Here is a 15,675-nt window from a genome sequence, read left to right on the forward strand (position 1 = left end):
TAGGACGCATACAGTCAAAAAAGAGGTTAAATCAGTGGTGTCTAATTTAAAAATATCTATTTAAAATCCAGGCTTATTTAGATATATAAATCTATTAATGAATAATGAAAATTATGTTTCAATATATTAAATATCTTTAAATACCATTAATATATAACACAAACATATAACATTTTCGTGTTAATTGTAATGTTAAATCAAAAAGTAATAATGTCCTTGAAAAATCTGATCTCTAAAACCATAAACTCTCCTGAAATATAGATAGTAAACAGGGGATGTGAATCCAGCGCTCTCATTGGACAAAGCACCCATCAATCAACTCATTGTGCTTCATACTGTGTGATAATGAGGCGCGCGCTGCGTTCAATCAGGTAGACGAGACAAACAAACCAGGAAGTGTCTACGCGAACATATTTCGTATCATCGTGTCGTATACGTTTTTAACATGTCCAGTGAAGTCCGATATTGCGACAAGTGCTCTTACCTCTTTCTCAAGTTCTGCTTAATCGTATATGCAACAATTTTCTGGGTGAGTTTGATTGTTTTTGTTATATGTTATTAACCTGTGTTGTATTCTGTAATGTTAAGTCAGCAACTGTACACAGGTGCGGTGTAAGGAGTCTGAAGAAACAGAGAAAGCAAATAATAAAGTTGAATTTCAAAAGTCTACTAGCAATAAAATTTGAGTTTATGTTTATATATTTGTGTATGTTTATATATTTTAATATGTTATAATATCACCCATTATTACCCGTTGAAGTGCTCTTGACCCCACCCTCCTCCTCCTTGAATTATTATTCTGTACTGTGCCATTATGGGTTTGTTACTCGCTGAATTATCGATCTTCTTAGTAGAGTAACTTGCTGTTAAACACATTAGATGTTGTTATGATGTTGCATAACAACATCTGATGTTGCAATTGTTTATCCATCGATTTATTAATAAATATCAGACATCGCTGTAGAAAATATTAAGTGAAAATTGTAAATTATAGGTAGGCTATATAACCCCTAAAACAGCAACAACTTTCTTGTTAAATGTATGTGTTCATTTGTACAAAAACAATAAATAAATACATAGCATTGACTTTAAAAAGAAGCAGATAGAAACTGAAACAGACTCTTTTTAGTGCTTTGTGTGTTATTTTGCTTCTCTTATTGATTGCATGATTATCAGATGACCAAAATACTGAATGTGGTCATACTGTGCAAAGTTTAACCCTTTAAAATTAAAAAAAATGTAAACCAACACTCATAGTTAATTTGCACATTATCATTATTACTTCGCTCAAGATGAGCAACATGCATTGTTTAGTGCGTGTTAAAAATTTACCAAATGAGAACTTTCTTCCATCTTCATGAACAGATTTTTTCTTCTTTGTCTTAAGCAGGAAGTTTGTTTGCTATTAATAAGACCTGCATTTATAAGGTCAAGCTTGTTTTGAACCCAGGATTACAATAAATTACCAATATGTTCACTTTATGTGCTAATATTTACTTTTAAAGTATTAATATGTACCATTTATGGGTAAAGATGGAACTTTTAGGTTTTGCAAAAGGTAAATATAGTATCAAAGAAAATATATAATATAGTATTGAAGAAAATATTATATTATAGATGCAGAACTCTCTCTCTCTCTCCCACTCTTGATACATTATTTCCATGCATGTATTTCTCTATTTTTAGTTTTCAAGTAACGTAATACTCTTGTTTACTGTTGTCAGCCTGTGACTTCCCAAAAATAAACCAGAGAGTAATTTGGGTTTATTTAAGTCCTGTTATTTGCCGTTTTAAATTCCTTTGACAGTTCAAACTCAGATCTGATTAAAATTCTAAACGGAAATCCTGATTATAATTTCAATGCAATGTTTGTTTGTTTATTCATTTTAATGTTCTGTCCCCAGTTGTTTCTATTCTCCTCATTTGATGTTATTCACCAGACTATTTTTCCTATTTTTTTAATTATTTTACATCATCATTGCATAAACTCTCATAATAATCTTTTAAATACATTTCACAATTGTGCCATTAATGTATTATTTATACTGTTTAAATATGCAAATAACATTATTGACATTTGAAAAAGATTATTGTGAATAAAGGGCGGGTGTCCATTTTGCTGCACCATTGTGCTTCTCTCCCTGTGTACTGTCAAGAGCAGGTCTGCACATGTTGAGCCCATCACACTGACAGCATAAATAATGGGCCCCTTAGGAGCCCATTTCAGACCATTATGCCACCAGCCGAGGCTCTTGGTGGCCCACTGGCACCAGTATTACAGTGCTGACTGACCCAGCGCACACTTTGTGCTGCTTTCATCACCGGGTTCACAAGAGACCTAGTGCACGTGCCTTACACAGGGCTGAAAGGGTGAATTATTATGTGTGGATTATGCAAGTGGATTTTTTCTGCTCACGAAGGCAAGGGAGTACATCTGTTCTTACCATCTCTGTTGATTAATGTGCACTCATGTTAATTGGTCAAAGGCATTCTGAAGTCCACCGTCCGCTTACACCTTGTTTGACTTGTGGTAAATTTATAGATTGGCTTAATAGCAGTTTTGTATGTTTGGGAATAGTTTTGATTAATTTATATTTGCAGATGTATGTGCTAGAGGTTTTGTAGATTTCTATCATGATGTTCTTTGTTTTCATATACTTTTAAATAATGTTTAAGCAATGTGTTTTGACATAAAGGTGCATGAAAATAAATGGATTATAAGTTATGACCACCCAGATGGAGCCAGCTTCAGCCCCAGAAAATTTCTGTTGAAATGAGGTGGTGGTGGTCTTGGACTCCATCAGCACTTATGCCTTCAGTCTTTATAGTCTTCCAAAGCTCATAACTCTGGTCGATACTTTCAGTTTCTCAGGCGACCTTTTGGAACATTAGGCATTTATTTTTTCTGTTTTCTTTTTTCCAGTCTTTCAGTATCCCAAGGTATTAGTTGTTGTCATGTATGTATTAACTAACAAATATGAAAACATAAAAAATAAAATAAAAACATTATGATGTTTGGTGGTCTTTTGAAATGCAGAGAGGACTTTGCTTCTGTTTGCTTTGCTTCTCTTCATTTATTTAGTTAGTTGTTTAATTTACACATCTGGGTTAATCAATGCTACCATGTTGTTTTATATGTTTGTAAAATGATGTTTGTAAAAATCAATTCACATCAAGTTTTCATTAACTTAGACTACTCATCAAAAGTTTGGGATCAGTAAGGCTTTTTTTAAAACGAATTAGCTTTTTTTTCAGCAAAGACGCATTAATATCACATATTAGGCTAATATATGCATTAATAATGCATAGCAATATCGCGTCATAATCACAGATGAATCACATGCGGTAATGAACGCGATATTGCGTAGCTTGTAAGCGAACTACGGCTCTGTCTATTAAGTGCCGCTCCATTTGAAAGCAGGTGATGGACATTTACCGCTAATCACAGAACCGGCTTTACTAACGAGACACGCATGGCAATCACATGCCATTAATCGTGCAGCCCTAATTTTAAAATGACTGTTAAGATATTTAGAATATTAAGCAGCACAAATGTTTTCAACACTGATAATAATAATAATTAAAAAAATAGTGAGCAGCAAATCAGCTTATCATAATGATTAGTAATGATGCTGAAAATTCAGCTGTGCCATCACATGAATAAATTTACATTTTAAAATATATTAAAACACTTTATAGATATTTTAATTTGTAATAATATTTCACAATATTATGGGTTTTATTTTTTATCAAATTAATGCAGAGCATAAAAGACTTCATTCAAAAACATTTTTAAACAATTTATGTGATAGTGTAAGTTAACATTTAATTATATGTTAATAGATTTATGTTGCTTCATAATAAAAAAAGAAAAAATACAGTAACACATGTTTGTTTATCTTAAACACTACCTGTTGTTAACTGATATGAAAAGCCACCTTCTTTTTTTAGCCCATTAGTCCACAAACCCTCTGTAAAGTAATGATGACGGTAGATACGGAGGTGGACCTTTAAATTAACCGAACTGCAAAGACCTTCATTAAATCCTGATCACCCACAGATCATTTCATGTTTCTACTTTATTTCAATTTGGACGAGACTAAAAGGGGAATGAATAGGCAAGTCGTTTACTCTAATTAGTCCATTCATTTCCACCAGTTTAACCTGTTTGCACCCCCTCACATTCATACAGTTTAGCTACTTCTGAAACTTGACCCGCTGATGTCACTGTTGAGTATTACACGCTATTTTTAGTTTATAATATTTACTTTGTTTTATTTATGCACTGACAATCATTTTTTCATCTGAATGCTTTCGAGTAGGCATCCTATAAAAAACAACCTGGTATATACCGATGATGCCTCTATTCATTTGAGGAGAAAGATTCAAACTTATCCATACAGAGAACATGCTGGTGTGATGTTGAATGAGAAAGGAATGCATTAGTACAACAAATGTCTTGTAAAGCCCATATGCATTGCACACAGACATGTTCACACACACACACACACACACACACACACACACACACACACACACACACACACACACACACACACACACAGTGAGTTAATGGATATGGAGTGGTTTTACTGCAATTACCAGGGCAGCGTTATGATGTTATTATTTGATTGTGCCATTAAGCCATGTCACTAGAGCTCAGTATTTGTTTCTCAAAGTTACACAAGTGCATTTGCTGTTCTATGTCAGTTTTGCACAAATTCATCTGAATATGCTTCTCCTAGATCTACTTTATACTACTTTTCATTGTGACACAGAGATGCTTTGGGGTTCACACCACATGCTTTAATTTTTCAATTAGTTAAGCACAGCTCCGATCAGTAGAGTATAATATTCCTGTAGAGTATATCTAAATGGAAATCACACTCGGCGCATCGGGTGCCATTAAGATTCAAGGTTAGAATACATAAACTCGGGAAATTTCACATAACTCTACTTCACTCTTGTTTGAATCATAATACCTTTAAATATAAAAAACATACTGAAGAATATATTCCTAGATTTAGTAAAGTGAATCTACATATTTTATGTACTCTTTTGGGTTGTTTTTAACCCATGTGCCTTTTTAAAGGTACTAATAGCAGTAAAATAGTGATCTTCATTCCATGTGTAATTTTGCATGAAACCCAAATGGTCTGATTTGTGTGATTTGTTTTAGCTGATAGGGGGCTTTATTTTGGCCATCGGCATTTATGCGGAGGTGGAGAGGCAACAGTACAAAACGCTGGAAGGAGTATTCCTGGCTCCTGCCATTATCCTCATTTTGCTTGGTGTGATCATGTTCATCGTCTCCTTCATCGGCGTTCTGGCATCTCTCAGAGACAACTTGTGCCTTCTCAAAGTGGTAAGTTTTCATTTTTCCAGTAGACTTTTGCATACAGTAGTGCCCTTCATATTCTGTTCTTTATAATGATGCTTTTTGAAGAAAGCTAACATAAAATAAAATTAACACAAAGAGATAAAAAAAAGAAAATCCTGTCATTGTTCATTCACCCTTTCATGTTGTTCCAAAGATGTATGATTTTCATTTTTCAAGGGGGCACAAAAAATATTTTGTTTTGTCCATACATTGAAAGTCAGTGCCTAGTGTTGTTATTTTCCCCACTGACTATCATTATATGGACAAAACTGTTTTTCAGAATATCTTCTTTTGCATTCCAAAAAAATAATAGAGGTTGAAAGGGAGTCAACAGTAGAAAGAGGAAAACATTCTTACTTAAATCACTTGTACTAAAAAAGTAGCAAAAACAAACCACACTTAACTAGTTTATAAAAGGATGAGTCATTTATCAGTTTGCGTAAAGGAATGATTTGAATAACACAATCTGATACGTCAAACATCAGTTCACCTGATGGAGAATTAACATGAACTTTGCAGACTGAAATACTGAAATACCAGTCAAACCCAATATGAAAATTACCTCTCATTGCCTAAACATCATGGTGAAAGCAGGGCCATCGACATACTGTATTAAATTTTTATAGTGCAATTATTACAGACAGGGCTGAAAATGACAAACGATGTTAAGAGTACATCCTGTTTCAGAGCAAGAGTGGAAGAATAGCATCCTCTAATTTCCAATTTCTCTGTTAATACAACTCCCCAATCACACACTAGCCAGAAAACAAGCTGATGGGAAATGTATTCACTGGTCCATCTGCCTTGTAAAGAGGACACTGGGTGTTGTACACGCATAGACGGACTCACAGCCTACATAGGGCAGAAATTGAGGCGTGTGACTGTTTCAGCTGCTTCTGAGCAATGTGCGTGTGTTTCTGTTTCACTTGAGATCCACTGTTTACTGTTTCCTTGCAGTTTCTTTACATGCTGGCTCTCTGTCTCATTTTGGAGCTCGTCAGTGGGATTATTGCTTTGATCTTTAGAAGACAGGTACAGTCCTTTTTTGTTGCATGTAAAATTTTCTTGACAAATCCCTTTCTTGATAATAAGACAATTTTTGTTTATGTAAATTTCCAAGTGGCAAGAAATGTATACATACTGTACAGAATTCAGTATTGCAGTATTTTATAGTCATTAGCCATGCAATTTTTGGTATTTTCGGTATTTTCTTTGTTATTCATTTCATTGGGCTAATGGGATCCAAAGGATTGTTAAATGGTTGCTGGGTCATGACCGTTTTCTGATTAGGTGATGTTGTATTTCAGCATCTGCTGAATTTTGTTTGGCTTTTTGACACTTCAACAATCATTAACAAAATAATTTTGATGCCAGAGCATAAAAGCATCACTGTGAACTTAATTTTAATCATATTTTTTAAGAAACAAATTGCACTAGTCCTCAGATATTACCGTTGTTTTTCAAGTTTTTTCTGCTTCAAAACAAATGAAAGGAACAACGAAAGCTCAACATCCCATGTTAAAGTAAATCATACATTTTATTGCAATAAAAAAAAAAAAATTCTGTTATAACACAGAATTTCCTTTGTCCAATAGACAGAGGACCTTCTCAACAAAAACATCCGTAAAGGCATGGTCAATTACTATGATGACCTGGATTTCAAAAACATCATGGACTTTGTTCAGATAAAGGTAAGAGATTTGTCATGGACACATGAAAGGCACAGATTTAATATGCTGACTTTGAGCTTGACCTGTCAACAAAGTTTCACATTAAGAAACTATGAAAACCCAGACCTCTCTGCTGCATGCATTCACTCTGCATTGCTATTGGTGAACCCATTCTGTTTAAAATTTGTTGAATTTCAAACAAAATTTTCTTTAATCGTTTCTGAAAATAAAAGAAACTGGGACTCTATGTGTTATAGGAAACCTATAGGTCCTGTGATTTTTTTTTTTTTTAAGATTTATATTTTTATCATTAAAAGCATGTGCAATCATTTGAATTTAATAATTTATTAAAATGTATTAAATTATGTATTATAAATTATTATTAAAATACAATAACAATGCCATATGAAATTCTAAATTCTATTTATTTATTTTTTTGTAAAATAAATAAATATATATATATATATATATATAAAATCAATCTTTAAAAGATTGTAAGAAAATGAAAATAGAATGGTTCCTTTTTTCAACAAACAATGAATTTTATTTATTTTTTTAAATAAATGGCTGCGAAAAAGTCTTTTTTCTTTAGAATTCTGCCATAATTTTTCAGGTTAAACAACCTGAAGTTTATAATGAAGACCTTTTAGAGATAATGTATTTGCAGATAGTTTTTATCACATGAAATCTCAGAGTGGCTCTGGAGATGAAGTTCATGTGGATGTCCTCGTATAGTCAGTAGATGCTGAAAAAACCATGAGCATCACTGACTTATTATTTTCCAAATTCCATGACTTTCTGCTTTATAAATTCTGTTTTAATGACTGGATAATGCAAGTCTGTGTTTTCCATGAAAAAATCCCTATATTCAGATCACTCAAATGTGCTTTTTTTATGACCATTAATTAGGTAACAACAACTCAGAGTGCATTCAGAATGAACAGAATGACTCTGTACCAGTCCACCGGCTGCACAACCTCACCCTGAGCATCTGCATGTACCGGTTTAATATGAGTGATTACAGCGAGCTGTTTCAGCAGTGCTCGGTTATGTACGCAAATATTACAGCAATTTTATTTTATTTACAAAGATCCTTTTTGACTTGACTTTAAAGAAACTAAGTAGAGCTGTGCTTATAAGAACAGTCAGTTTCAAGTAATCATTCCTCACACTGTGATGGTCGGAAACAAAAGTTTAGCACATTCCATTCAGTCCATTGTTAAAATAAAGGGATTATTTTTCTGGTTAAACCACCTTCAGTGCTCGTCACAGCAGTCTTTCATTGTGGTTGGAAATTTTTTTTTAGTGCTTGAAATTCCTTCCTTCCTTTTTTTTTCCCTGTCAAACAGTCTCCCGATAAGCTCAACATGACACAGTGGGTATTTATTTCTGCTTCACAGGATAATTATAATGAATAAGATTCCAGATCATAGAGGTAATGTGTGTTCAATCTGAAGGACAATGAACACATCACAGGGATCAAGTCTACATCCGAATATCAATTGACAAGTTTTAGAGAGAGAAAGACACTTGACAGTCATTTTGCACCCCCTCAATACATCACAAATTTGGGCTAAAATAAGCAGTGAAAAGTATTTCTGTTATTCTATTCAGCTTAAGTCATTGCAGACATAGTTTCTACATTGTTCACACAAGTATTCAGTCTGTATCAGGCAACATATACTTTCCAAATGAGCAAGTTCTCTCTGGCTGCGGTGTCCAGTGGCTTCATCCCCAGTGGTTTAGGTCATTCCTCATTTATTTGTTTTGTGATTGACATTCCATGCTGCATTAGTTTCTGTCTGCCTTCTGCAGTAGGACATCATCAAACAATTATGCCCTTTGTTTTCCTTAAGCTGATTGTCATATATCTCATATTGATGTATAATAATTATGTTTCTTATAAGAGAATCGAGTTATTACCTCTAATGTTATTCACTGCCATTTAAATGAGCTGAGGGGCTGGAATATGAATTGTCCCATTCATTGAAAGAAGACCGATTATATTATTTATTTATGCTTGTCTTCTGAAAGTTTTGGCTGAAGAAATGAATACAGAGCAGGTCAGATTACTCTTTTCACCTCTTATGTTTAATACCTTGTCAACCAGGTGCAATTTAGCTGCTGATGACAACTCCTATCCAACCATTTGCACATTACCCAAATGTTATTTTTAAAAATGCGATGTACAAATATTCCTCTAGTAGTGACATCACTGTCGAACCACTATGTGCTACCATATTTTGCGGTGCCAGATGAGAAAACTACCAGCTTTATCAAGTAATAGTGGCATTCCTCTAAAGCTTTGCTGATATTTCGATTTTTTTAAAGTGATTGTTAATGCTTTGATTCTTGTTTCTCCAGTTCAAATGTTGTGGGGGAACAGACTTCTCAGACTGGAAGGTGAACATGTATCACAACTGCTCTGCTCCTGGTCCGCTAGCGTGTGCAGTGCCTTACACCTGTTGTCTAAGCAAGGTTTGTCTATGAATATTTTTTAATTTGTCTTGCTATGTGAACACACACACCACTCATTATCTTATGTTTGCTGCTCTTGCAAAAAGAGTCACATTTATATGACTCCAGTTTGTCATAAAGCACAATACCATTCAAAAGATTGGAACCAACAAGGGTTTTTGTTCATTTGTTTGTTTGTTGTTGTTGTTTTTTAAGAAATTAATAATTTTATTCAGTAAGGACACATTAAATTAAACAAATATTGCTCTACAGGATGTCTGTAAACTTATTTGTTGCGGTCAGCAGTCAATGGGAGCAAATACTTCTAGATTTTGATCAGCCCTAGTTCACTTGATAGGAAACAATAGCATTTATTGCTTTTGTGATTGAGTCTTTTGTGAGGAAACTGTTTGCTCACATGAAAGGAGACGTAAATTGATAAATGTGGGCAGCATGTATTTCAGCATTCCTTTGTTAGTTTGGTTTTGTCCCATTTAAGCTCTCCTCATGTCTGCTTTAATTTTCACAGTTGACTGACACATTCTGATTTTTACAGGTGGAAAAACAATGACACTACATCCAGTGAATTGGAAAATAACTTTGCCCACACATCATATTTTTGAAATTATGCATGCACTGTTTTCTGCTCAGGATTTCCAGTTTTCATAATACCCAGTTGCGTGGCTTTATTTTTGTTCATTTATGGAAACGTTGAGCCAGAGATGAAGCCCAGCTTGAAATTACATTTTCTTGAATATTAAAAGAGCCAATTTTTTTTAATTGCATAGGACAGTTAACAAATGTGTCCTCTTAAGTGCAATACTAAAGCAGGTCTTGCAGTCAAAAAGGGCATACATTTTTCATTAGATTTGGAAAAAGCATAGAGCCTGTTTGCTAACATCCAGCTGTGTGCAGATTACCTGTGGACAAACATTACCTCATCACTGCTTCAGTCGAAGACAAAGCAATGCTGATTTCTATATATATGAAGATTACATCAGAATGTTTTGTCTGAAATCCAATATCAGAATCTTATCTAAGGACATTGCATTAATGCCAGATTATAAGATATAAAATGATACATCACTTAACCTGGCTCAGTATAGGAAGTAATAAATTGTAGAAAATTTTGGCAAATGCTAAACATTTGATTCTCTCTTAATATATGTACTGCTAACCATTTAACAAACCAAATAAAAGAGAACAATAATCTCTTATTTGGTAGATTTTTCTAAGTATAATCTTAAGGCATGGTGCCTTCAAGGTCTTGATATTACAGCCATTTTGACTGAATTTCTTCAAGGTGCCTAAGTTACAACAATGTGTGCTTATCGTATTAGATACACTTGTTGCAAATGAAACTAGATGTTGATAACTTATCTGCCTTTTTGTTTGTGAACGTAATATAAACTTAAAAAAATCACATTGTTTAAAAGAATATTTAGCCTAATATAACCCAGATTTTTACATTCCCTTGAGCTAATTTTGTTTAATTTGTCAAATTAAAGGATTTGAACAGTTTGTCTTGTTGGATATTGAGATATTCATCCCAAAATTAAAACTGCCCTCATTAGCTCATCCCCATATAGTTCCAAACCCATAAGACTTTGGTCATCTTTGAATCACAATTGATAATAGTTTTAATGAAATCTGATTTCTGTTAATCATGGAAATTCATGCAACCAAAAATTTGATGTATCAAATAGTCTATAAAGAGATCAGGAAATTAACTCATGAATCAAGTAGCTCAAGCCAAATCTTCTGAAGAGACACCATCACTTTATATGATGCACTGATTTAATTAAAGCCATTTACTTACAGACATTGATCAACGCACATACATAGAGCATACTGACTGAAGTTTCCTGAACTTACAATAGAGGGATCGAAATAATTTCATTTCTTCAACTGGTTTTCAAAGATGAACCAAAGTCTTATGGATTTGGAACGACATTAAGATGAAGTAAAAAGCCTAGTAGTCTTAGCACTGCATTAGATGAAGACTAAAACCTCTGTAACTTATGACAAAACGAGGATCAAAACTTATAATGGAAACCTGTTATGTAGAGAGTACTGTAGCTAGTTGTTTGCCAAATCGGTACTTTAACACAATCTCACAGCTGATGAGAGAGATACTAGATAAATGTTAACTATTATATGCATTTAACCTGTATGGAAATATTAAGACAATCATTTCCTTGTGTATTACAGCCTTCTGAAGTTGTTAATACAATGTGTGGATACAAGGCCCTGCAGAGAGAGGTATGTGCCCTGATCACCTCTCTTTCTGACTATATTTTGTTACATTAGGTCCACTTTCATGAAGAATTTTTTTTAAAGTAGCTTATTAAAGCATTCTGATATTTGAAAAGGTTTCTGTGTCCTGTGTCGATCCTCCTGGCATAAATATGGTCATTTGAAGGGGTCAAAGGTCTGATCATCTTAGAACAGCAATCAGAACCTCCTTTAAATTTTAACAAGCTGTGAGGATATGCAGCACCTCAGATGAATGATGAGCTGCCTTCTAACAACCTCCAGTTATCTCTCAATGCATCTTCAATGAATGAATTCGTAACACTGGTTGTTAATGAGACATGCAGTGATGGCAGCTCATTTCTATTGCTTGAACTTTGCCCGCAGAGGCTAGAAAATATAGATGTGATCTACACCCGTGGTTGCACGAATGCCGTCTTCATTTGGTTCATGGACAACTATAAAATCATGGCTGGACTTCTTCTGGGCATCTTAGTTCCTCAGGTAAGACTCATGCTTCTCAGTGAAGTAGGTTCAGATTGTCTGCATAAGTCTTTTTGATTATCAAATGTCATAATGTTTATATAAAACACATATGCTCAATTATAATTTTATAAGCTTGACAAAAACAAATTTTTTTCTTTTAGTTGTAAAAGCCTTAAAGAGGTTCTTTTGATGCACTGAAAAACACCACTGCACAGTCACAGGTGTAGGTTTTCATAATCACATAGATTTTGAATCCATTTAGTTAACGCTGCATCTTTGATAACCCACCAATACACAGAAAGCACATGTACATCAAAAGTAATTAAATTCTTTCTAATAAAGGCTCCAGTACATTGGAGGTTCTGGGAACAGGAATAAGTTTCTATAAGGTCAGACAGTCCCTATCTTTAGGCGGTTTCACAGGATGATGCCAGATGATACAGGGCTTCATCTGCAATAAGCACAGGTATTATTCAGATAGACTTTAATAGAACATTTGCCAGCAATGACTTCAACGTTCACATCTGAATGGTTTTCAGTCTGCTGTTTGTGTGCGGTGGGCAAATATGTTAATGCGAGTGGGAAGGAGTGGTGAGACTTTTTTTTTTTTTTTTTTGCTATAAAATTCTTGAAATCAAAACACTTTTATAGTTTCATAGTTTTTCAGTAAATCGGGATTCACAGTTGGGGAAAGTCATTAGTTAGTCTGTCCACACTGAACTATCTCAGTTGTTTATAATAAGATTTATATTACTGAATAAATTGTATAGCTGCAGTATGAAGTGTGCCGATTAAAGGGAAGGTTCACACAAAAATGAAAGTTAAGTCATCATTTACTCACACTTGTGTTGTTCTAATGCCGTATGCCTTTCTTTATTTTTCAGACCACAAAAGGAGAAATGTAAAGAAATGCCCCTCTTGTGCTTGTCTATCAATGGCAGTGAATAGCATCAAGCTTTTAAAAAAGATGCAAAATTATCACAGAATGGTCCGATGCAACACGTCAGCTCACACAAGTTGCGAGAAATCAAGATTAATAAAAATGTGACATGGTAAAAACAATGCCTAGAAAGAAAAAAAAGTATCTTTGTAGGCTATTTTCTTCACGGAGTTGGATACCTCCAGACTGGAGCTCTGATTGTCATCTATGTTTTTTCTGGTTAAGTCGTAGTGAACTGCTGCAGTAATAGTCTCATGAATGTGCCGGCCATTACATTACATTTCAGTTTGTTTTTCACCAAACCCTATTGTGTACCCACAGGACACATTAAGTATATGACACATGTCACATGGGATCATTCTGTGATACTTTTGCGTCTTTTTTTAAAAGCTTGATGCTGGTTGCTATTCACTGCCATTATATGGACAAGCGCAAATGAGACATTTCTTAACATTTCTCAATAGGCTAATTTTATTTATTTTTGATTGACCATTGGGCTAGTTTTCTTATATAGACCTGGCAACCCTGGCCACACCCTATATAAACCTCAGTAAACTGGTCTGGTTTTGTCCTAAGCATTGAAGTACATGATGCAATTATATCGAGAGTAAAAGAGCTGCTTGAGCCTCAGAGGAGGACTGTTGAAGGATATGCATCTGAAATTTTTATCTATTCCATTGTACACAAAACAAATGGAAACTGTTTTAAACCACTGGCAATATGTCCAGGCCAGACCATTTTACCAAATTCACCCCAAGAGTAAATGCATCAGGAAGTCCCAAAGAACCTCAGGGTGCCATCTATAGACTTGAAGGCAGCTCTGGCAACAGTTAGTGAAAATGTGCATCAGACAACTATTAAAAAACAGGCTGCACAAAATGTGCAAAATGGTCATCTGTTGAGGGATATTGAAGTGCAAAATCAAAGTTCAGATCTCAATCCAGTTGTAATGCTGCAAGGTGCTTGCAATACATACAATAAACCACTCCAATATCTTTTTTTTTCATTTCCCACAGAATACAATTGAATTGTACTAAAGTAAAAGTTGTTTTTTTCTTTTTAGTTTTTTGGTGTGATCTTTACCTGGCTATATATCACTCGTGTGGAAGATGCCATCGAAGAGTATGGACACTATATGGATGGTCTGCTGGACGGCGGACCCCAGGGGAACAAGCACCAAAGCAAGTGGGCCAAATGTTGCAAATGCATGCCTTTGATTGACTGAGTGCCATCTCCTAAAAAGCCTTAAATTTGATAAAAACAAAAGGTATATACAGTTACTATGACATGCTGTGGATGAAATGAACGGTTTGTAGCAATGCAAAACACAACTGTCCTGTACTGTACTTTTGTAACATCAACCACAGACTAATGCAAGAAAGCTATTTTTGAACTGTCAATATCATTTTCACTGTTACTCTCAAGATTCATTATTTCACCTGTCAGTTGAAAATGGGTAGTTTTTTGTCAAAATTGACCAATGCTAGGGCTGACCTTCTGTCTTAGGATCTTTCTACTAAATCAGACCTGAAGCAGAACACTAACATTTCCGTCATGTCGACAGTCCAAATGCCTTTAGATTTTACAAAGCTTAGTTCTGTTTAATGGGGAACCTGTTTGGAAAATTGGCACCCTGTAAGTCTCAGGTAAGGAAATTCAAGGTTTCTTTTTTCCAGCGTGAACAGTGCTCTTCACATGTGAACTTATACCGTAAATGTCTATGAAAACGGCAGCTACATTGAGCATAATATGAGTGCTGTCAGTTTTGTTTGTACATTGTATCTAAGATGAGTAACATAATAAATCCTGGCTACAAACATTACCACACTTAAAAGCTGTGTAAATCCAATCCTTTAGTTTACCATATTTGCCTATAAAACTTTTTTTTCTTAATTATTTGATAATTGTTTTACTTCAGATTGAGTCTTTACCTGAAACAGGGCTTGTTCCTCTTAATTTTAATAAAATACGGCAAATTACGAGCTGATTATTTTGTAATCTGTGAATCTGGGAGTTTTAATGTCCCTCATTTACATGTTGTGCTTCTCATGATATTTTTCTTTTGTCTAGATTCTTGTATTTATTCAACACTGCATTGTGTATATATTTTAAAATGTTTTTCCTTCTTTTTTGCCAAAGGGTGATGGTATTTTTTTTTGTATAAACATGAAAACAATCCAGGTAAACTGCATATTTGACCTGTTTTTATAACACGTACATGACATGTTTGTGTCTTGTCATTAAATGACAGGAGAATCATATAATGTCATATTTATTTAAAGTTTGCCACAGTTTATGTAAAATGCACAACATATTGCATGCGTATAATGTTTTTATTCACTGAAAGATAATTGCAAACAAAGAAGTTGAAGTGAATGGTAATATTAAGCCTTAACATTTTCTGTTCTTTTTTTTTTTCCATTTTCTTGGTCTATCTTTGGAATTCTCTGCTGTCTTTATGTGATTATTTTGACGATGTATTGACCTGA

At 34.3% G+C, this 15,675-nt stretch overlaps 1 protein-coding gene across 1 annotated transcript; it reads left to right on the forward strand.

Moving 5' to 3' along the window:
• Nucleotides 1-362: 362 nt before the first annotated feature.
• Nucleotides 363-15,128, forward strand: LOC132110743 (tetraspanin-15-like). Its single transcript, XM_059517601.1, has 8 exons — nucleotides 363-529; nucleotides 5,180-5,365; nucleotides 6,338-6,412; nucleotides 6,976-7,071; nucleotides 9,415-9,528; nucleotides 11,719-11,769; nucleotides 12,148-12,264; nucleotides 14,250-15,128. Exons 1-8 carry the CDS (start codon nucleotides 446-448, stop codon nucleotides 14,409-14,411), a joined length of 885 nt encoding a protein of 294 aa, XP_059373584.1. The 5' UTR covers nucleotides 363-445; the 3' UTR covers nucleotides 14,412-15,128.
• The last annotated feature ends 547 nt before the right edge of the window (nucleotides 15,129-15,675 follow it).

Source organism: Carassius carassius, chromosome 30, assembly GCF_963082965.1.
Source record: "Carassius carassius chromosome 30, fCarCar2.1, whole genome shotgun sequence".
In the NCBI taxonomy this organism is placed as follows: Eukaryota; Metazoa; Chordata; class Actinopteri; order Cypriniformes; family Cyprinidae; genus Carassius; species Carassius carassius.